The sequence below is a fragment of the Oncorhynchus keta genome, chromosome 11 (genome assembly GCF_023373465.1).
Source record: "Oncorhynchus keta strain PuntledgeMale-10-30-2019 chromosome 11, Oket_V2, whole genome shotgun sequence".
NCBI lineage: Eukaryota > Metazoa > Chordata > Actinopteri > Salmoniformes > Salmonidae > Oncorhynchus > Oncorhynchus keta.
The window spans coordinates 7,229,958-7,254,187 of record NC_068431.1 but is presented as its reverse complement, the minus strand read 5'-3'; the positions used below and the strand labels follow the sequence as shown (position 1 = coordinate 7,254,187).

Sequence of the window (24,230 nt, the reverse complement as noted above, 5' to 3'; positions counted from 1 at the left end):
GACTGGGATAAGGATTGATTGAATATGTCCGTAAACACACCAGCCAGCTGGTCTGTGTATGCTCTGAGGACACGGCTGGAGATGCCGTCTGGGCCTGCAGCCTTGCGAGGGTTAACACGTCTAAATGTTTTACTCACGTCGTGCAGTGAAGGACAGTCTGCAGGTTTTGGTTGCGGCCTTGTCAGTGGCACTGTATTGTCCTCAAAGCGGGCAAAAAAGTTAATTAGTCTGTCTGAGAGCAAGCCATCCTGGTCCGTGACGGGGCTGGTTCTCTTTTTTTGTAATCCGTGATTGACTGTAGACCCTGCCACATACCTCTTGTGTCTGAGCCGTTGAATTGCGGCTCTACTTTGTCTCTATACTGACGCTTAGCTTGTTTGATTGCCTTGCAGACGGAATAGCTACACTGTTTGTATTCGGTCATGTTTCCGGTCACCTTACCCTTGTTAAAAGCAGTGGTTCGCGCCTTCAGTTTCACGGGAATGCTGCCATCAATCCACGGTTTCTGGTTTGGGAATGTTTTAATTGTTGCTATGGGAACGACATCGTCAATGCACTTTCTAATGAACTCGCTCACCGAATCAGCATATTCATCAATGTTGTTGTTGGAAGCAATGCGGAACATATCACAGTCCATGTGATCGAAGCAGTCTTGAGGCGCGGAATCAGATTGGTCGGACCAGCGTTGAACAGACCTGAGCGCGGGAGCTTCTTGTTTTAGTTTCTGTCTGTAGGCAGGGAGCAACCAAATGGAGTCGTGGTCAGCTTTTCCGAAAGGAAGGCGGGGGAGTGCCCTTGTATGCATCACGGAAGATTGGTTGCTTAATCGATATGCTGATACAATTTAGGGAGTCTTGTTTTCAGATTAGCCTTGTTAAAATCCCCAGCTACAATGAATGTGGTTATGGATATGTGGTTTCCAGTTTGCAAAAAGACAAATAAAGTTTGTTCAGGGCCATCGATGTGTCTGCTTGGGGGGGAATATATACGGCTGTGATTATAATCGAAGAGAATTCCCTTGGTAGATAATGCGTTCGACATTTGATTGTGAGGAATTGTAAATCTCGTTAATCATAAGGCATACGCCCCCCACCCCTCTTCTTACCAGAAATATGTTTGTTTCTGACGGCGCGATGCGTGAAGAAACCAGCTGGCTGCACTGATTCCGTTAGCGTCTCTCGAGTGAGCCATGTTTCCGTGTAACAAAGAACAGTCTCTGATGTCTCTCTGGAATGCTACCCTCTTCTGATTTCATCAACCTCGTTGTCAAGAGACTGGCCATTGGCGAGTAGTATGCTAGGGATCAGTGCGCGATGTGCCCGTCTCCGGAGCCTGACCAGAAGACCGCTTTGTTTGCCTGTTTTACGACGGAGTTGTTTTGGGTCGCAGACTGGGATCCTTTCCGTTGTCCTGGGTGGAAGGCAGAACACAGGAACCGCTTTGCGAAAGTCATATTCCTGGTCGTACTGATAGTGAGTTGACGTTGCTCTTATATTCAGTAGTTCCTCCCGACTGTATGTAATGAAACCTTAGATTACCTGGGGTACCAATGTAAGAGATAACACGGGAAAAAAACGAATACTGCATAGTTTCCGAGGAACGCGAAGCGAGGCGGCCATCTCTGTCGGTGCACTTGGTCATCTAGCCAGCCATATCGGTGGTTCCCCAGAGGGGGTGATGAGAGTATCGTAATACGATGGTTTGAGCAGGATGGTCCTACTTAAATTCACTTTTGAAGACCCTTTACTTAGAAAAGCTAATCAGCCGTACAAGTCATTGTCCGGGAGGTGAGTTTATCGTCTCCACCTCGAGTTGAGATTCAAAGTTCAGCTGCATGTTTTTCTGGTCTAATGTGTTTTTTTCTTTACACATCGTTATACAGTTTGCTCGAAATGGGCAATTCCGGCATGCTGGTACGCTCCCTAACCTCACTCCGGGCAATAACCACTATAAATTCTCTTATAGCTTCTCAAGTCACCTCCCTCTCTTAACAAAAACACTTTCCTAATTTTTCATATTACATGCACAACGCAGAGTCTGGAAACTTCATATATGGAGTGGGTTTACTTTCCAAGTTACAGTATTTCCTTTATAATGTTTTTAATGACATCACAAAATAACAAGCAAAATTACATTAGTATTCTGTAGATTGACCATTCCCCATGTTCTGTGTTATAAATATTGTTCCAATATTTGTTTTTGAATGTGTTAGAGCTTCAGCGGGATAAAGTCTGTTGAAACAAAGCACATTTCTTTGGTGAATCTTGAGAGCGTAGGGCTGAATCTTCTCCTTTGATTTACAACAGGATGTGAGTTGTTAACCCCCACTAGTTATTTCATTCCACCTTTAGGGTGAGAGGTGGTCTGATTGAAGTTATTAACCTGTTGCGACGAGCCATCCCGGATCCGGGATCGTGAATACAGCCTCAAGCTCATTACCATAAAACAACGTTAACTATTCATGAAAATCGCAAATTAAATTAAATCAATATGCTAGCTCTCAAGTTTAGATTTTTGTTAACAACACTGTCATCTCAGATTTTCAAAATATGCTTCTCAACCATAGCAAAACAAGCATTTGTGTAACAGTATTGATAGCCTAGCATAGGATTATGCCTGACATTCAGCATGCAACATTTTCACAAAAACCAGAAAAACATTCAAATAAAATCATTTACCTTTGAAGAACTTCAGATGTTTTCAATGAGGAGACTCTCAGTTAGATAGCAAATGTTCAGTTTTTACAAAAATATTATTTGTGTTGACAAATCGCTCCGTTTTCTTCATCACGTTTGGGTAAGAAAGAAAACGAAAATTAAGTCATTAAAACGCTAACTTTTTCCAAATGAACTCCATAATATTGACAGAAACATGGCAAACCGATGTTTAGAATCAATCCTCAAGGTGTTTTTCACATATCTAAGTTCCCCAACCACAGCCCTATCGTGACTTTAACATTAATCTGAAGACTGTTATTTATCGAATTAAGTAACTATGTTTAATTGTTACCCGATTTAAATGAATCGTGTAACAATTAACCCATTAGGATTTGGGGCACCCCAAGAGCAGTTATTTAAAGAGTCACCATCTCCTGAATTAAACTCTAAAAGGTCTTTACCTATCACATCTATAAACAGTCAACTTATTAATCATAACCTCGTATCACATTATCATTCTGAACAGTCGTAACCACCTTTTGCATCTGCAAAAACCCCAGCCGTACTTATGATTCAGTACTACCCAAATTGGTTTAAATATTTATTTACAAGCTAATTAAATGGGAACACGGGATAAACACACACACTCTGCACCGGACGTCCCTCTCGGAACGACTACAACATGGCTGTTTGTTAAAGGAGAGATGGAGAGGGACAGAGACACGTAGCATTGGTACATTCAGAAACTACTCTCACCTTCAGTACTTTGCACACGAACCGCTGCCTGTTTTGAGAAAGAAATCATCGAAGTGAAATGCCTGGGTCCGCCGGGGACAGCCTTGAAAAGGGGGTTGGGCCTTTTCGGGGGAAAGTTTGTATGGATTTGATTGGTTCCAACAACTCTTCTACTGTTGTCCTTCTTCGTAGTTGTCCGGTATCCGGTGATGTCATGTAGTCCTGAACAGAACTACAGAGTTGATTTTCCTTCCATTTGCTCTTGAAGATGCTTCTTTGAAGATTGACTAAATCAAATCAAATTTTATTTGTCACATACACATGGTTAGCAGATGTTAATGCGAGTGTAGTGAAATGTTTGTGTTTCTAGTTCTGACAATGCAGTAATGACCAACGAGTAACCTAACAATTCCAAACTACCAAACTACTACCTTATACACACAAGTGTAAAGAGATAAAGAATATGTACATAAAGATATATGAATGAGTGATGGTACGGAACGGCATAGGCAAGATGCAGTAGATGGTATAGAGTACAGTATATATATATGAGATGAGTAATGTAGGGTATGTAAACATTATATTAAGTAGCATTGTTTAAAGTGGCTGGTGATATATTTTGACATCAATTTCCATCAATTTCCATTATTAAAGTGGCTGGAGTTGAGTCAGTGTGTTGGCAGCAGCCACTCAATGTTAGTGGTGGCTGTTTAACAGTCTGATGGCCTTGAGATAGAAGCTGTTTTTCAGTCTCTCGGTACCTGCATTGATGCACCTGTACTGACCTCACCTTGTGGATGATAGCGGGGTGAACAGGCAGTGGCTCGGGTGGTTGTTGTCCTTGATGATCTTCATGGCCTTCCTGTGACATCGGGTGGTGTAGGTGTCCTGGAGGGCAGGTAGTATGCCCCTGGTGATGCGTTGTGCAGACCTCACTACCCTCTGGAGAGCCTTACGGTTGTGGGCGGAGCAGTTTCCGTACCAGGCGGTGATACAGCCTGACAGGATGCTCTCGATTGTGCATCTGTAGAAGCTTGTTAGTGCTTTTGGTGACAAGCCAAATTTCTTCAGCCTCCTGAGGTTGAAGAGGCGCTGCTGCGCCTTCTTCACGACGCTGTCTGTGTGGGTGGACCAATTCAGTTTGTACGTGATGTGTACGCCGAGGAACTTAAAACTACCCTCTCCACTACTGTCCCGTCGATGTGGATAGGGGGGTGCTCCCTCTGCTGTTTCCTGAAGTCCACAATCATCTCCTTTGTTTTGTTGACGTTGAGTGTGAGGTTATTTTCCTGACACCACACTCTGTGGCCCTCACCTCCTCCCTGTAGGCCCTCTCGTTGTTGTTGATAATCAAACCTACCACTGTAGTGTCGTCCGCAAACTTGATGATTGAGTTGGAGGCGTGCATGGCCACACAGTTGTGGGTGAACATGGAGTACAGGAGAGGGCTCAGAACGCACCCTTGTGGGGCCGCAGTGTTGAGGATCAGTGGGGTGGAGATGTTACCTACCCTCACCACCTGGGGGCGGCCCGTCAGGAAGTCCAGTACCCAGGGTCTCGAGCTTGATGACGAGTTTGGAGGGTACTATGGTGTTAAATGCTGAGCTGTAGTCGATGAACAGCATTCTCACATAGGTATTCCTCTTGTCCAGATGGGTTAGGGCAGTGTGCAGTGTGGTTGTGATTGCGTCGTCTGTGGACCTATTTGGGTGGTAAGCAAATTGGACTGGGTCTAGGGTGTCAGGTAGGGTGGAGGTGATATGGTCCTTGACTATTCTTTCAAAGCACTTCATGATGACGGAAGTGAGTGGTAGTCGTTTAGCTCAATTACCTTAGCTTTCTTGGGAACAGGGGCAATGGTGGCCCTCTTGAAGCATGTGGGAACAGCAGACTGGGATAAGGATTGATTGAATATGTCCGTAAACACACCAGCCAGCTGGTCTGTGCATGCTCTGAGGACACGGCTGGAGATGGCGTCTGGGCCTGCAGCCTTGCGAGGGTTAACACGTCTAAATGTTTTACTCACGTCGTGCAGTGAAGGAGAGTCTGCAGGTTTTGGTTGCGGCCTTGTCAGTGGCATTGTATTCTCCTCAAAGCGGGCAAAAAAGTTAATTAGTCTGTCTGGGAGCAAGCCATCCTGGTCCGTGACGGGGCTGGTTTTCTTTTTTTGTAATCCGTGATTGACTGTAGACCCTGCCACATACCTCTTGTGTCTGAGCCGTTGAATTGCGGCTCTACTTTGTCTCTATACTGACGCTTAGCTTGTTTGATTGCCCTGCAGAGGGAATAGCTACACTGTTTGTATTCGGTCATGTTTCCGGTCACCTTACCCTTGTTAAAAGCAGTGGTTCGCGCTTTCAGTTTCACGGGAATGCTGCCATCAATCCACGGTTTCTGGTTTGGGAATGTTTTAATTGTTGCTATGGGAACGACATCGTCAATGCACTTTCTAATGAACTCGCTCACCGAATCAGCATATTCGTCAATGTTGTTGTTGGAAGCAATGCGGAACATATCACAGTCCATGTGATCGAAGCAGTCTTGAGGCGCGGAATCAGATTGGTCGGACCAGCGTTGAACAGACCTGAGCGCGGGAACTTCTTGTTTTAGTTTCTGTCTGTAGGCAGGGAGCAACCAAATGGAGTAGTGGTCAGCTTTTCCGAAAGGAAGGCGGGGGAGGGCTTTATATGCGTCGCGGAAGATAGAATAGCAATGATCCAAGGTTTTACCAGCCCTGGTTGCTTAATCGATATGCTGATACAATTTAGGGAGTCTTGTTTTCAGATTAGCCTTGTTAAAATCCCCAGCTACAATGAATGTGGTTATGGATATGTGGTTTCCAGTTTGCAAAGAGACAAATAAAGTTTGTTCAGGGCCATCGATGTGTCTGCTTGGGGGGGAATATATACGGCTGTGATTATAATCGAAGAGAATTCCCTTGGTAGATAATGCGTTCGACATTTGATTGTGAGGAATTCTAAATCTCGTTAATCATAAGGCATAGCCCCTCTTCTTACCAGAAATATATTTGTTTCTGTCGGCGCGATGCGTGAAGAAACCAGCTGGCTGCACTGATTCCGTTAGCGTCTCTCGAGTGAGCCATGTTTCCGTGTAGCAAAGAACAGTCTCTGATGTCTCTCTGGAATACTACCCTCTTCTGATTTCATCAACCTTGTTGTCAAGAGACTGGCCATTGGCGAGTAGTATGCTAGGGATCAGTGCGCGATGTGCCCGTCTTCGGAGCCTGACCAGAAGACCGCTTTGTTTGCCTGTTTTACAACGGAGTTGTTTTGGGTCGCAGACTGGGATCCTTTCCGTTGTCCTGGGTGGAAGGCAGAACACAGGAACCGCTTTGCGAAAGTCATATTCCTGGTCGTACTGATAGTGAGTTGACGTTGCTCTTATATTCAGTAGTTCCTCCCGACTGTATGTAATGAAACCTTAGATTACCTGGGGTACCAATGTAAGAGATAACACGGGAAAAAAACGAATACTGCATAGTTTCCGAGGAACGCGAAGCGAGGCGGCCATCTCTGTCGGTGCACTTGGTCATCTAGCCAGCCATATCGGTGGTTCCCCAGAGGGGGTGATTAGAGTAGCGTAATACGATGGTTTGAGCAGGATGGTCCTACTTAAATTCACTTTTGAAGACACTTTACTTAGAAAAGCTAATCAGCCGTACAAGTCATTGTCCGGGAGGTGAGTTTATCGTCTCCACCTCGAGTTGAGATTCAAAGTTCAGCTGCATGTTTTTCTGGTCTAATGTGTTTTTTTCTTTACACATCGTTATACAGTTTGCTCGAAATGGGCGATTCCGGCATGCTGGTACGCTCCCTAACCTCACTCCGGGCAATAACCACTATAAATTCTCTTATAGCTTCTCAAGTCACCTCCCTCTCTTAACAAAAACACTTTCCTAATTTTTCATATTACATGCACAACGCAGAGTCTGGAAACTTCATATATGGAGTGGGTTTACTTTCCAAGTTACAGTATTTCCTTTATAATGTTTTTAATGACATCACAAAATAACAAGCAAAATTACATTAGTATTCTGTAGATTGACCATTCCCCATGTTCTGTGTTATAAATATTGTTCCAGTATTTGTTTTTGAATGTGTTAGAGCTTCAGCGGGATAAAGTCTGTTGAAACAAAGCACATTTCTTTGGTGAATCTTGAGAGCGTAGGGCTGAATCTTCTCCTTTGATTTACAACAGGATATGAGTTGTTAACCCCCACTAGTTCTTTCATTCCACCTTTAGGGTGAGAGGTGGTCTGATTGAAGTTATTAACCTGTTGCGACGAGCCATCCCGAATCCGGGATCGTGAATACAGCCTCAAGCTCATTACCATAACACAACGTTAACTATTCATGAAAATCGCAAATTAAATTAAATCAATATGCTAGCTCTCAAGCTTAGATTTTTGTTAACAACACTGTCATCTCAGATTTTCAAAATATGCTTCTCAACCATAGCAAAACAAGCATTTGTGTGACAGTATTGATAGCTAGCGTAGCATTTAGCATTAGCATTCAGCAGGCAACATTTTCACAAAAACCAGAAAAGCATTCAAATAAAATCATTTACCTTTGAAGAACTTCAGATGTTTTCAATGAGGAGACTCTCAGTTAGATAGCAAATGTTCAGTTTTTACAAAAAGATTATTTGTTTAGGACAAATCGCTCCGTTTTCTGCGTCACGTTTAGCTACAAAAAAAACCTGTATCCAGGATTGTGTAAATCTATCCGCAAGCTCATTAGCATAACGCAACGTTAACTATTCATGAAAATCGCAAATGAAATTAAATAAATCGATTTGCTCTCAAGCTTAGCCTTTTGTTAACAACACTGTCATCTCAGATTTTCAAAAATATGCTTCTCAACCATAGCAAAACAAGCATTTGTGTAACAGTATTGAAAGCCTAGCATAGGATTATGCCTGACATTCAGCATGCAACATTTTCACAAAAAACAGATAAACATTCAAATAAAATCATTTACCTTTGAAGAACTTCAGATGTTTTCAATGAGGAGACTCTCAGTTAGATAGCAAATGTTCAGTTTTTACAAAAATATTATTTGTGTTGACAAATCGCTCCGTTTTCTTCATCACGTTTGGGTAAGAAAGAAAACGAAAATTAAGTCATTAAAACGCTAACTTTTTTCCAAATTAACTCCATAATATCGACAGAAACATGGCAAACCGATGTTTAGAATCAATCCTCAAGGTGTTTTTCACATATCTATCGATGATAAATCCATCGTGGCAGTTGACTTTCTCTTCTGAAGAAATGGAACGGCGCATGGACCTAAAGATTACGCAATAATTTCGACACAGGACACCGGCCGGACACCTGGTAAATGTAGTCTCTTATGGTCAATCTTCCAATGATATCAACCTGACTGATGTCTACTGTAATATCAACTTGTCTACTGTAATATCAACTTGTCTACTGTAATATCAACCTGACTGATGTCTACTGTAATATCAAATACGTCACAATGCTGCAGACACCTTGGAGAAACGACACAAAGGGCAGGCTCCTGGCGCATTCACAGCCATATAAGGAGACATTGGAACACAGCGCCTTCAGAATCTGGGGCATTTCCTGTATGAAACTGCCTTGTCATAATGAGAGGGGATACCTGATACTAGATCAGCACTCTGAGATGATTAGTAAATACGGGTTCACAAGGACTCTCTCAAACCTAACTCTAAGAATGTTCTTGAGCAGTGTATTATAATCTTAAAGGAATATTCATTCAAAGCGAGGAGGGACTCGCCTGTAGCATTAGTTCTGGGGCTCTCACAGATATTATCTTTGCAGTTTTGGAAAACGTCAGAGTTTTTTCTTTCCAAAGCTGTCAATTACATGCATAGTCGAGCATCTTTTCGTGACAAAATATCTTGTTTAAAACGGGAAAGTTTTTTTTATCCAAAAATTAAAAGAGCGCCCCCTATCTCGAAGAAGTTAATTGCAGACCAGATCTGACCTATCTGGATTCTCTGCTGGACTTCAGAGTAGGAATGTTGATCATGATTCAGTTTTGACTTGTCATAATGAAAGAGGGGATACCTGATACTAGATCAGCACTCTGAGATGATTAGTAAATACGGGTTCACAAGGACTCTCTCAAACCTAACTCTAAGAATGTTCTTGAGCAGTGTATTATAATCTTAAAGGAATATTCATTCAAAGCGAGGAGGGACTCTCCTTTCTAAAGAATCATTAAGACTTACATCCAGTTTGAGGAGGTAGGTATCTCTCCTCTCTCTCTCTCTCTCTCTCTCCCTCTGCTGTATGTGAGTCACGTTTCTGGCTGGAGGGATTCTCTGTAGATTAGATGACTGTGTACAGAAGTCAGGCAACAAGGAAGGAAGGCTAGAGGAGAGCTGGATTATAATCCCAGTCGGTCTATCTGTCAATTGGTTGGGGCTGGGAATAAGGTTTATATTACAGTAGACATCAGTCAGGTTGATATTACAGTTGACGTCAGTCAGGTTGATATTACAGTAGACGTCAGTCAGGTTGATATTACAGTAGACAAGTTGATATTACAGTAGACAAGTTGATATTACAGTAGACAAGTTGATATTACAGTAGGCATCAGTCAGGTTGATATTACAGTAGACATCAGTCAGGTTGATATTACAGTAGACAAGTTGATATTACAGTAGACAAGTTGATATTACAGTAGGCATCAGTCAGGTTGATATTACAGTAGACATCAGTCAGGTTGATATTACAGTAGACAAGTTGATATTACAGTAGACTAGTTGATATTACAGTAGACTAGTTGATATTACAGTAGACTAGTTGATATTACAGTAGACATCAGTCAGGTTGATATTACAGTAGACAAGTTGATATTACAGTAGACATCAGTTAGGTTGATATTACAGTAGACAAGTTGATATTATAGTAGACAAGTTGATATTACAGTAGACACCAGTCAGGTTGATATTACAGTAGATAAGTTGATATTACAGTAGACAAGTTGATATTACAGTAGACGTCAGTCAGGTTGATATTACAGTAGACATCAGTCAGGTTGATATTACAGTAGACAAGTTGATATTACAGTAGACAAGTTGATATTACAGTAGACATCAGTCAGATTGATATTACAGTAGACGTCAGTCAAGTTGATATTACAGTAGACGTTAGTCAGGTTGATATTACAGTAGACAAGTTGATATTACAGTAGACATCAGTCAGGTTGATATTACAGTAGACATCAGTCAGGTTGATATTACAGTAGACATCAGTCAGGTTGATATTACAGTAGACAAGTTGATATTACAGTAGACATCAGTCAGGTTGATATTACAGTAGACGTCAGTCAAGTTGATATTACAGTAGACGTTAGTCAGGTTGATATTACAGTAGACAAGTTGATATTACAGTAGACAAGTTGATATTACAGTAGACATCAGTCAGGTTGATATTACAGTAGACATCAGTCAGGTTGATATTACAGTAGACAAGTTGATATTACAGTAGACAAGTTGATATTACAGTAGACATCAGTCAGGTTGATATTACAGTAGACATCAGTCAGGTTGATATTACAGTAGACAAGTTGATATTACAGTAGACTAGTTGATATTACAGTAGACTAGTTGATATTACAGTAGACATCAGTCAGGTTGATATTACAGTAGACAAGTTGATATTACAGTAGACATCAGTCAGCTTGATATTACAGTAGACATCAGTCAGGTTGATATTACAGTAGACATCAGTCAGGTTGATATTACAGTAGACATCAGTCAGGTTGATATTACAGTAGACAAGTTGATATTACAGTAGACTAGTTGATATTACAGTAGACTAGTTGATATTACAGTAGACAAGTTGATATTACAGTAGACATCAGTCAGCTTGATATTACAGTAGACATCAGTCAGGTTGATATTACAGTAGACATCAGTCAGGTTGATATTACAGTAGACTAGTTGATATTGCAGTAGACAAGTTGATATTACAGTAGACAAGTTGATATTACAGTAGACGTCAGTCAAGTTGATATTACAGTAGACATCAGTCAGGTTGATATCACAGTAGACAAGTTGATATTACAGTAGACATCAGTCAGGTTGATATTACAGTAGACATCAGTCAGGTTGATATTACAGTAGACATCAGTCAGGTTGATATTGCAGTAGACATCAGTCAGGTTGATATTACAGTAGACAAGTTGATATTACAGTAGACTAGTTGATATTACAGTAGACTAGTTGATATTACAGTAGACTAGTTGATATTACAGTAGACTAGTTGATATTACAGTAGACTAGTTGATATTACAGTAGACTAGTTGATATTACAGTAGACTAGTTGATATTACAGTAGACATCAGTCAGGTTGATATTGCAGTAGACATCAGTCAGGTTGATATTACAGTAGACTAGTTGATATTACAGTAGACATCAGTCAGGTTGATATTGCAGTAGACAAGTTGATATTACAGTAGACTAGTTGATATTACAGTAGACTAGTTGATATTACAGTAGACTAATTGATATTACAGTAGACTAGTTGATATTACAGTAGACTAGTTGATATTACAGTAGACTAATTGATATTACAGTAGACTAGTTGATATTACAGTAGACATCAGTCAGGTTGATATTGCAGTAGACTAGTTGATATTACAGTAGACTAGTTGATATTACAGTAGACTAGTTGATATTACAGTAGACAAGTTGATATTACAGTAGACTAGTTGATATTACAGTAGACTAATTGATATTACAGTAGACTAGTTGATATTACAGTAGACATCAGTCAGGTTGATATTGCAGTAGACTAGTTGATATTACAGTAGACTAGTTGATATTACAGTAGACTAGTTGATATTACAGTAGACAAGTTGATATTACAGTAGACTAGTTGATATTACAGTAGACTAGTTGATATTACAGTAGACAAGTTGATATTACAGTAGACTAGTTGATATTACAGTAGACTAGTTGATATCACAGGAGACAAGTTGATATTACATCAGTCAGGTTGATATTACAGTAGACATCAGTCAGGTTGATATTACAGTAGACAAGTTGATATTACAGTAGACTAATTGATATTACAGTAGACTAGTTGATATTACAGTAGACTAGTTGATATTACATCAGTCAGGTTGATATTACAGGACACAATGTTCTCTTAGTCGCTTTGTTTGACGCAGCTCTGTTAGGTGGGGAAAGATGCTCAGATCCAATTAGCGGAAGCTCTTTTTCAATCTATCCATTAGGCAAAGGAAAATAGTTTAGTCATGGAACCTAGATTTGAATGAAGGGCTTCGCACCTCTGTCTGACAGTCTAGGTTGTATTCGGCCTAGTGCTTTAGCCCTACCGAGCCCTACACCTGAGTGCTGTGCTTCATTACGTTGCCTTATGTAATACTCCAGGTGTCAAGGTCTGCCCATGCCTTACCCCATTCTTTAGCTTCTTTAATCTATAGGCCTATCAGATCAGGTCAGCTTTAGTTATTAAGGCATATGGTTGTGAACCTCCATGGTTTGTGCCTCTGACAGGTTGCAGCAGAGACCCAATTATTGGCGTTAAATGAGGCTCCAGCCAGGTGTGAGGAGACTCCCAGAGAGGAGGAGGGGCCACGAGTGATCCCAACTCCGCCGGGGCCCGCCCCCACCCCGAGCCACTCCCACCAGAAGGAGCACATAGAAGATCAAAGACTACAGTTGCTGGTAAGAACAGGCACATTAATATCACAATCACACATTATATCCGCACTCAGCTCATACAGTATACAACCCTGTCAGGGCTAGCTATACTGACACACACACACCTCTTGTTGGAGACTTGGCTGAAATGGCATTGCTAATTGGACTAGTGCAGTCTTGTAAGCCTACTGCTGAATATCGAGTGCTGGCTAAACCAGTTATGATATAATGGATGCTTGTGGTCTGAAGGATGGCTTTATCAATGCATGAAGATACATCAGGTGTTAATGCTATGGACAGACAATGGTGAGAAAACAAATCAGGTCAAGGGTCAAGCTCTTTTTTTTTTGATGATCAATATTGTCTTCCTGGGCCTGTGTCGTCTCTGTAGAGGACACGCCCATTAAGCTATTGCGTTCATCCAGTCAATTAAACTGAGTCAACAGTCCTTCTGCTCTGTGTGGCGATGGACGCCGAAATAAGCAGATTTCTCTGTCTGCTGCTGGGAGACGGGGGCACGGCCTAACTGACAATGAATGTAAACTGCATTTGGAATAAAATAAGAATGTTAAGCTTGGTAAAAACCTTGTAACCATGTCAGAGGTCAATGTGGAATTAAGGACTTACAATTTATGTTGGATCCGGAACAGATTGATCGTGATTCGTGCAGACACTTTTTGGCAACTACAAAAATGATATGATAATATGCTTTGGCATCTGATAAACAGGACAGGACATGGTATCATAGACATGCATGGTACTGTAGTACTCTAGATAGCCTTCTCACAGAACAGAGTACATGTGCATGATGATGTTACGGTCTGATGTCAAATAGGCTTTTCACATTTATGACTTTACGAAACAACACAAACAATAATAACAACGACACTAAAAGCTCCTCCTTCAACCACAGCGTTCTGATTTCAGAGGGGCAGATATGGAGTTTGATAAGGATGTTTCTGATGCTCAGGCCTGGTCTCTGTAACATGACATGCTATGGAGTTGGATAGGCATGTTTCTGATGTCTAGGCCTGGTCTCTGTAACGTGACATGCTATGGAGTTGGATAGGCATGTTTCTGATGTCTAGGCCTGGTCTCTGTAACGTGACATGCTATGGAGTTGGATAGGCATGTTTCTGATGTCTAGGCCTGGTCTCTGTAACGTGACATGCTATGGAGTTGGATAGGCATGTTTCTGATGTCTAGGCCTGGTCTCTGTAACGTGACATGCTATGGAGTTGGATAGGCATGTTTCTGATGTCTAGGCCTGGTCTCTGTAACGTGACATGCTATGGAGTTGGATAGGCATGTTTCTGATGTCTAGGCCTGGTCTCTGTAACGTGACATGCTATGGAGTTGGATAGGCATGTTTCTGATGCTCAGGCCTGGTCTCTGTAACGTGACATGCTATGGAGTTGGATAGGCATGTTTCTGATGTCTAGGCCTGGTCTCTGTAACGTGACATGCTATGGAGTTGGATAGGCATGTTTCTGATGTCTAGGCCTGGTCTCTGTAACGTGACATGCTATGGAGTTGGATAGGCATGTTTCTGATGTCTAGGCCTGGTCTCTGTAACGTGACGCGCTATGGTGCAGGTGTATAGTTGGATAAGGATGTTTCTGATGCTCAGGCCTGGTCTCTGTAACGTGGTGGTGTCTTGTTTCAGGAATGTGAGCTGAGCAAGAAGAGAAAAGAATGTGAAGACTTGGAACATGAAGTTAGGAAGAGACAGAAGGGATGTCTGGATTTGGTAAGGGTCCCTCGTCCCATCAGCTGTCTGTTAACTACTGTACTCAAGGTGCTCCTCTCAGTGGGCCAGGTGCTGGGGAGAAATTCCTCTGCGATTTAATGAATATCAGCCAGATGAAGGTTCCATTCATTCTATTCCAGGCGTTACACTGAGCCTGGCCTCAGATTTATTAAAGTGGCACCCCAGCCTCCACTGATTGCAGCAGTATAGTTATCGCTGTACTACGGTGTAGTTACTAAAAGCTTCTCCCTCTGACAGGAGAGCCAGCTTGAGGATGAGCGAGGCAAAAATGGGCATCTAGAGGAGGAGGCAGATCTCCTCAGGAGGAAGGCACAGCTGCTCGACCAGGTCAGTCTCTATTCAAATCTTTTATATTCTGTGCCGTTCTATTCCATTTTGTTCTATTCTTTGAGGCCCTCGTAGGCTTAGTCTAGTTTTTATGACAGAATGAATGTACATCCAACTGGAACCCTCAACTGTCTTCTCTGTCATGACCCTTCAGTAGACTGGAAGGGCTTCTGTTTTATGGGTCTGTCCCTCTCCTCCTGGTCTTGAGGACTGACAGTACTTATGTCCAGTGTCTCTACCGCTCCCTCTCTCTCTTCTCTCACTCGCTCTCTCCCCCCGCCCCCCACCCCATCCCTCTCTCTCTCTTCTCTCACTCGCTCTCTCTCCCCACCCTTCTCTCTCTCTCCCCACCCTTCTCTCTCTCTCCCCACCCTTCTCTCTCTCCCCACCCTTCTCTCTCCCCACCCTTCTCTCTCTTCTCTCACTCGCTCTCTCTCCCCACCCCATCCTTCTCTCTCTCGCCACCCTTCTTCTCTCTCTCTCCCCACCCTTCTCTCTCTCCCCACCCTTCTCTCTCTCTCCCCACCCTTCTCTCTCTCTCCCCACCCTTCTCTCTCTCTCCCCACCCTTCTCTCTCTCTCCCCACCCTTCTCTCTCTCCCCACCCTTCTCTCTCTCCCCACCCCCTTCTCTCTCTCCCCCCCCCCCACCCCATCCCTCGCTCTCTCCCCCGCCCCCCACCCCATCCCTCTCTCTCTCTTCTCTCACTCTCTCTCTCTCCCCACCCTTCTCTCTCTCTCCCCACCCTTCTCTCTCTCTCCCCACCCTTCTCTCTCCCCACCCTTCTCTCTCTCTCTTCTCTCTTCTCTCTCTCTCCCCCGCCCCCACCCCTCTCGCTCTCTCTCCCCACCCCATCCTTCTCTCTCTCCCCATCCTTCTCTCTCTCCCCACCCTTCTCTCTCTCTCCCCACCCTTCTCTCTCTCTCCCCACCCTTCTCTCTCTCCCCACCCTTCTCTCTCTCCCCACCCCTTCTCTCTCTCTCCCCACCCTTCTCTCTCTCCCCACCCTTCTCTCTCTCTCTTCTCTCACTCGCTCTCTCTCCCACCCCATCCTTCTCTCTCTCCCCACCCCTCCTCTCTCTCCCCACCCTTCTCTCTCTCTCCCCACCCTTCTCTCTCTCTCCCCACCCTTCTCTCTCTCTCCCCACCCCTTCTCTCTCTCTCCCCACCCTTCTCTCTCTCTCCCCCGCCCCCCACCCCATCCCTCTCTCTCTCCCCCTGCCCCCCACCCTATCCCCTCTCTCTCCCCACCCTTCTCTCTCTCCCCCGCCCCCATCCCTCTCTCTCTCTCTCCCCCACCCACCCCCATCTCTCTCTCTCTCTCTCTCTCTCTCCCCCATCCCATCCCTCTCTCTCCCCCACCCCATCCCATCCCTCTCTCTCTCCCCACCACCCACCCCATCCCTCTCTCTCTCAGACCTGGGTTGAGAATGAGGAGCTGAGAGAACACCTCTCTGAAGTGACCGCTCAACGTGATTCAGGTCTCAAGGAGAACCAGAGACTCCGTGTCAAACTGGATAACCTGGAGCAGGTCCTAAAGGTACAGGCTGATCTCTGGTGTAGAGCAGGTCCTAAAGGTACAGGCTGATCTCTGGTGTAGAGCAGGTCCTAAAGGTACAGGCTGATCTCTGGTGTAGAGCAGGTCCTAAAGGTACAGGCTGATCTCTGGTGTAGAGCAGGTCCTAAAGGTACAGGCTGATCTCTGGTGTAGAGCAGGTCCTAAAGGTACAGGTTGATCTCTAGTGTAGAGCAGGTCCTAAAGGTACAGGCTGATCTCTAGTATTTTGTTGCCACACTTCGAAGTTGTGTTGACTCCCCAGGACCAGGTTCACTATGACTACAAATATAGTAGTGTTGCTAGGCTGTGGCGGTCATGACATTTAGTCAGACGGTAACTATCATGCAAATGACCGCCTGTCTCACGGTATTTTGTCCCCAATTCCGTCAAATCTAATTGGTAGTTACAGTCTTGTCCCATCGCTGCAACTCCCGTACGAACTCGGGAGAAGCGCAGGTCGAGAGCCATGCGTCCTCCAAAACGCAACCCTGCCAAGCCACTCTTCCTCTTGACACACTGCTCGCTTAACCCGGAAGCCAGCCGCACCAATGTGTCAGAGGAAACACCGTACAACTGATGACCGCGGCACCACTGGGGAGGCCTCACTTTTTAATTTAATTCCTATCATATTTTTCTCTAACGAGTGCCAAGTGAGTGCGCACATGGAGCGGCTATTCTGTGTTGAGTGTAAATGTGTCCGTGACCGAGTGTGTATAACTATAGAGTAATTATGTAAGCCCTGTGTTTGCTACTTTACATTGATTTCTCCTTTGATGCTTGCAGCATATGCGAGAGGTCGCCGAGCGCAGGCAGCAGCTGGAACTGGAACATGAGCAGGCACTGGCTATCCTCAAGTTCAAACAGAATGAGATCAAACGACTACAGCGGGTGAGACAGCAACACATTGCCTCTGGAGCTCAGTTGGTAGAGCGTCTACTAAATGGCATACATTTACTGTCCTCTCTCTCCCCTGCCTCCGACACAAGACCCACTGCCCAGCCAAATCCTGTCCTCTCTCTCTCCCCTGCCTCCGACACAAGACCCACTGCCCAGCCAAATCCTGTCCTCTCTCTCCCCTGCCTCCGAAACAAGACCCACTGCCCAGCCAAATCCTGTCCTCTCTCTCCCCTGCCTCCGAAACAAGACCCACTGCCCAGCCAAATCCTGTCCTCTCTCTCCCCTGCCTCCGAAACAAGACCCACTGCCCAGCCAAATCCTGTCCTCTCTCTCTCCCCTGCCACCTACACAAGACCCACTGCCCAGCCAAATCCTGTCCTCTCTCTCTCCCCTGCCTCCTACAAAAGAACCACTGCCCAGCCAACAAAGCCTGTCCTCTCTCTCCTGCCTCCTAAACAAGAACCGCTGCCCAGCCAACAAAGCCTTTCCTAAATATAAGGCTATGCGCTCAGCTATACAACCAGAACATCCAAGGAACCCTGTTCCCAGAAATCACAAAGCAAGATCCAATCACCTCAAATTACATTTTTCGGCTTCACTTTTATTATGTGTATCAAAGACTTTGTCCAGTAGGGGGTAGCTGTTGGGTGCAAAGTTTGTTGGTTAGTTCTGGAGGGAACTATTATGAGGGATTAGATGTGAACTAAGTAACTGAGCCAGATGTCTATGTGTCAGGGGAGAAGCTCCAGGTGGTATCCGATTTTAAGTACCTTGGCATCATACTTGATTCCAACCTCTCTTTTAAAAAGCATGTGAAAAAGGTAATTCAAATAACTAAATTCAATTTAGCTAATTTCCGATTTATACGAAATTGTTTGACTACAGAGGTAGAAAAACTGTACTTCAAATCTATGATACTCCCCCACTTAACATACTGCTTGACGAGTTGGGCCCAAGCTTGCTGCACAACATTAAAACCTATTCAGTCTGTCTACAAACAGGCTCTCAAAGTGCTTGATAGGAAGCCCAATAGCCATCATCATTGTCACATCCTTAGAAAGCATGAGCTCTTGAGTTGGGAAAATCTTGTGCAATACACCGACGCATGTCTTGTATTCAAGATAAATATAATATAATATATGCCATTTAGCAGACGCTTTTATCCAAAGCGACTTACAGTCATGTGTGCATACATTCTACGTATGGGTGGTCCCGGGAATCGAACCCACTACCCTGGCGTTACAAGCGCCATGCTCTACCAACTGAGCTACAGAAGGCCATTCAGATCCTAAATGGCCTGGCTCCCCCTCCACTCAATATTTTTGTTAAACAGAAAACCCAGACATATGGCAGCAGATCCACAAGGTCTGCCATGAGAGGTGACTGTATAGCACCTTTAGTAAATCTGCATTCTCTGTGAGAGCTTCCCATGTCTGGAATACACTGCCATCAGACACACATAACTGCACCACATATCACACTTTCACAAAATGCTTGAAGACATGGCTAAAGGTCAATCAGATTTGTGAACATGGTCCCTAGCTGTGTGTTGCCGCTTTCCATGTTGTCTGTTGTCTGTAGCTTGTGAGGTGTGGAAACACCTTGTTGCTTTTATGAATTTTGTCTTGCTGCTTTTTTGTTCTATGTTGCTCTGTCTGTATGCTATGTCTTGCTTGTTCTATGGTGCTATTGTCTATATTGTAATTGTTTTTAATAACCTGCCCAGGGACTGCGGTTGAAAATTAGCCGGCTGGCTAAAACCGTCACTTTTACTGAAACGTTGATTAATGTGCACTGTCCCTGTAAAAATAAACTAAACTAAACTAAAACTAACTGAAGAGTGCATTGAATTACACTTTGTGAGTAGAAATATTAAATAAATAGTGTTTATCTTTCCATTCAACAGGCAGAGTTTTTTGCCAAGAGGGAGCATGAGGGAGTGGTACAGCTGCTGGAGGTAAGTCTGATCTGGTTGTTGTAGTTCTGTGGTGCTGAGGTCTGGTTGTTGTAGTTCTGTGGTGCTGAGGTCTGGTTGTTGTAGTTCTGTGGTGCTGAGGTCTGGTTGTTGTAGTTATCTTGTGCTGAAGTCTGGTTGTTGTAGTTCTGTGGTGCTGAGGTCTGGTTGTTGTAGTTCTCTTGTGCTGAGGTCTGGTTGTTGTAGTTCTGTGGTGCTGAGGTCTGGTTGTTGTAGTTCTCTTGTGCTGAAGTCTGGTTGTTGTAGTTCTGTGGTGCTGAGGTCTGGTTGTTGTAGTTCTGTGATGCTGGGTTCTGGTTGTTGTAGTTCTGTTGTGCTGAGGCCTGGTTGTTGTAGTTCTGTGGTACTGAGGTCTGGTTGTTGTAGTTCTGTGATGCTGAGGTCTGGTTGTTGTAGTTCTGTGGTGCTGAGGCCTGGTTGTAGTGATCACAATATCATTGCCAAATCTAGGAAAACCAACGTTCCAAAGGCTGGGCCTAATATAGTGTATAAGAGGTCTTGCAATCATTTTTGTAGTAATACCTGTGTTGTTGATGTAAAGAATATGTGTTGGTCCGTGGTGTGTAATGAGGAGCAACCAGACGCTGCTGGTCTGTGGTGTGTAATGAGGAGCAACCAGACGCTGCTGTTCCGTGGTGTGTAATGAGGAGCAACCAGACGCTGCTGGTCTGTGGTGTGTAATGAGGAGCAACCAGACGCTGCTGGTCTGTGTGGGAGCAACCAGACGCTGCTGGTCTGTAATGAGGAGCAACCAGACGCTGCTGGTCTGTGGTGTGTAATGAGGAGCAACCAGAGGCTGGCATGAGGAGCAACCAGTCGCTGCTGGTCTGTGGTGTGTAATGAGGAGCAACCAGACGCTGCTGGTCTGTGGTGTGTAATGAGGAGCAACCAGACACTGCTGGTCTGTGGTGTGTAATGAGGAGCAACCAGACGCTGCTGGTCTGTGGTGTGTAATGAGGAGCAACCAGACGCTGCTGGTCTGTGGTGTGTAATGAGGAGCAACCAGACGCTGCTGGTCTGTGGTGTGTAATGAGGAGCAACCAGACGCTGCTGGTCTGTGGTGTGTAATGAGGAGCAACCAGACACTGCTGGTCCGTGGTGTGTAATGAGGAGCAACCAGACACTGCTGGTCTGTGGTGTGTAATGAGGAGCAACCAGACACTGCTGGTCTGTGGTGTGTAATGAGGAGCAACCAGACGCTGCACTTGACACATTTATAACATTGATTATTCCAGTTACTAATAAGCATTGACTAATGTTGGCGAATGAGACTGAGGTGAAGCAGCGCTCTTGCGGGTAATATTCAATATGTTGATACAACAGTAGCTAAGATGGGGAGAAGTTTGTCTATAATAAAGCGCTGCTCTGCCTTCTCAACAACACTACTATCAACAAGGCAGGTCCTACAGGCTCTAGTTTTGTCACACCTGGACTACTGTTCAGTTGTGTGGTCAGGTGCCACAAAGACGGACCTCTGAAAATTACAATTGGCTCCGAACAGGGCAGCATGGCTGGCCCTTAAATATACACTGAGAGCTAATATTATCATGTAAATCGTTTGTGGCTCAAAGTGGAGGAGAGATTGACTTCCTTACTACTTGTTATTGTAAGAAGTGTTGACATGTTGAATGTACCAAGCTGTCTGTTTAAACTACTAACACACAGCTCAGACACCCATCCATACCCCACAAGACATGCCCCCAGAGGTCTGTTTAAACTACTAGCACACAGCTCAGACACCCATCCATACCCCACAAGACATGCCACCAGAGGTCTGTTTAAACTACTAACACACAGCTCAGACACCCATCCATACCCCACAAGACATGCCCCCAGAGGTCTGTTTAAACTACTAACACACAGCTCAGACACATCCATCCATGCCACCAGAGGTCTGTTTAAACCTAACACACAAGACACCCATCCATACCCCACAAGACATGCTACCAGAGGTCTGTTTAAACTACTAACACACAGCTCAGACACCCATCCATACCCCACAAGACATGCCACCAGAGGTCTGTTTAAACTACTAACACACAGCTCAGACACCCATCCATACCCCACAAGACATGCCACCAGAGGTCTGTTTAAACTACTAACCAGAGGTCACAGCTCAGACACCCATCCAACAACACAGCTCAGACTGTTTAAACTAACACACATCAGACACCCACAAGACATGCCACCAGAGGTCTGTTTAAACTACTAACACACAGCTCAGACACCCATCCATACCCCACAAGACATGCTACCAGAGGTCTGTTTAAACTACTAACACACAGCTCAGACACCCATCCATACCCCACAAGACATGCCACCAGAGGTCTGTTTAAACTACTAACACACAGCTCAGACACCCATCCATACCCTGCAAGACATGCTACCAGAGGTCTGTTTAAACTACTAACACACAGCTCAGACACCCATCCATACCCCACAAGACATGCTACCAGAGGTATGTTTAAACTACTGCAAGTAGCAGAATCAGATTTTAAAACAGATACAAATACACCTTATGGAACAGTGGGGACTGTGAAGAGATACAAACACAGGAACAGACATGCATACACACTCACTCTATACACACACAGGAACAGACATGCATACACACTCACTCTATACACACACAGGAACAGACATGCATACACACTCACTCTATACACACACAGGAACAGACATGCATACACACTCACTCTATACACACACAGGAACAGACATGAACAGGAACAGACATGCATACACACTCACTCTATACACACACAGGAACAGACACGCATACACACTCACTCTATACAAACACAGGAACAGACATGCATACACACTCACTCTATACACACACAGGAACAGACACGCATACACACTCACTCTATACACACACAGGAACAGACATGCATACACACTCACTCTATACACACACAGGAACAGACACGCATACACACTCACTCTATACACACACAGGAACAGACATGCATACACACTCACTCTATACACACAGGAACAGACATGCATACACACTCACTCTATACACACACAGGAACAGACACGCATACACACTCACTCTATACACACACAGGAACAGACATGCATACACACTCACTCTATACACACACAGGAACAGACATGCATACACACTCACTCTATACACACACAGGAACAGACATGCATACACACTCAGGAACAGACATGCATACACACACAGGAACAGACATGCATACACACTCACTCTATACACACACAGGAACAGACATGCATACACACTCACTCTATACACACACAGGAACAGACAGCATACATGCTATACACACAGGAACAGACATGCATACACTCACTCTATACACACACAGGAACAGACATGCATACACACTCACTCTATACACACACAGGAACAGACATGCATACACACTCACTCTATACACACACAGGAACAGACATGCATACACACAGGAACACTGCTATACACACACAGGAACAGACATGCATACACACTCACTCTATACACACACAGGAACAGACATGCATACACACTCACTCTATACACACACAGGAACAGACATGCATACACACTCACTCTATACACACACAGGAACAGACATGCATACACACTCACTCTATACACACACAGGAACAGACATGCATACACACTCACTCTATACACACACAGGAACAGACATGCATACACACTCATCTATACACACACAGGAACAGACATGCATACACACTCACTCTATACACACACAGGAACAGACATGCATACACACTCACTCTATACACACACAGGAACAGACATGCATACACACTCACTCTATACACACACAGGAACAGACATGCATACACACTCACTCTATACACACACAGGAACAGACATGCATACACACTCACTCTATACACACACAGGAACAGACATGCATACACACTCACTCTATACACACACAGGAACAGACATGCATACACACTCACTCTATACACACACAGGAACAGACATGCATACACACTACTCTATACACACACAGGCACAGACATGCATACACACTCACTCTATACACACACAGGAACAGACACGCATACACACTCACTCTATACACACACAGGAACAGACATGCATACACACTCACTCTATACACACACAGGAACAGACATGCATACACACTCACTCTATACACACACAGGAACAGACATGCATACACACTCTATACACACACAGGAACAGACATGCATACACACTCACTCTATACACACACAGGAACAGACATGCATACACACTCACTCTATACACACACAGGAACAGACACGCATACACACTCACTCTATACACACACAGGAACAGACATGCATACACACTCACTCTATACACACACAGGAACAGACACGCATACACACTCACTCTATACACACACAGGAACAGACACGCATACACACTCACTCTATACACACACAGGAACAGACATGCATACACACTCACTCTATACACACACAGGAACAGACACGCATACACACACTCACTCTATACACACACAGGAACAGACATGCATACACACTCACTCTATACACACACAGGAACAGACATGCATACACACTCACTCTATACACACACAGGAACAGACATGCATACACACTCACT

At 44.2% G+C, this 24,230-nt stretch overlaps 1 protein-coding gene across 1 annotated transcript in view; it reads left to right on the top strand.

Annotated features, from left to right (window-relative positions):
• The window catches only part of LOC118373878 (peripheral-type benzodiazepine receptor-associated protein 1), a gene marked incomplete at its 3' end in the record, with an annotated part of 283,366 nt that overhangs the window by 184,013 nt on the left and 75,123 nt on the right, over positions 1-24,230 (top strand). Inside the window, 6 exon segments of the mRNA XM_052457506.1 lie at positions 12,936-13,106; positions 14,749-14,832; positions 15,091-15,180; positions 16,597-16,719; positions 17,521-17,625; positions 19,541-19,591. Coding sequence (XP_052313466.1) covers positions 12,936-13,106; positions 14,749-14,832; positions 15,091-15,180; positions 16,597-16,719; positions 17,521-17,625; positions 19,541-19,591 — 624 coding nt within the window.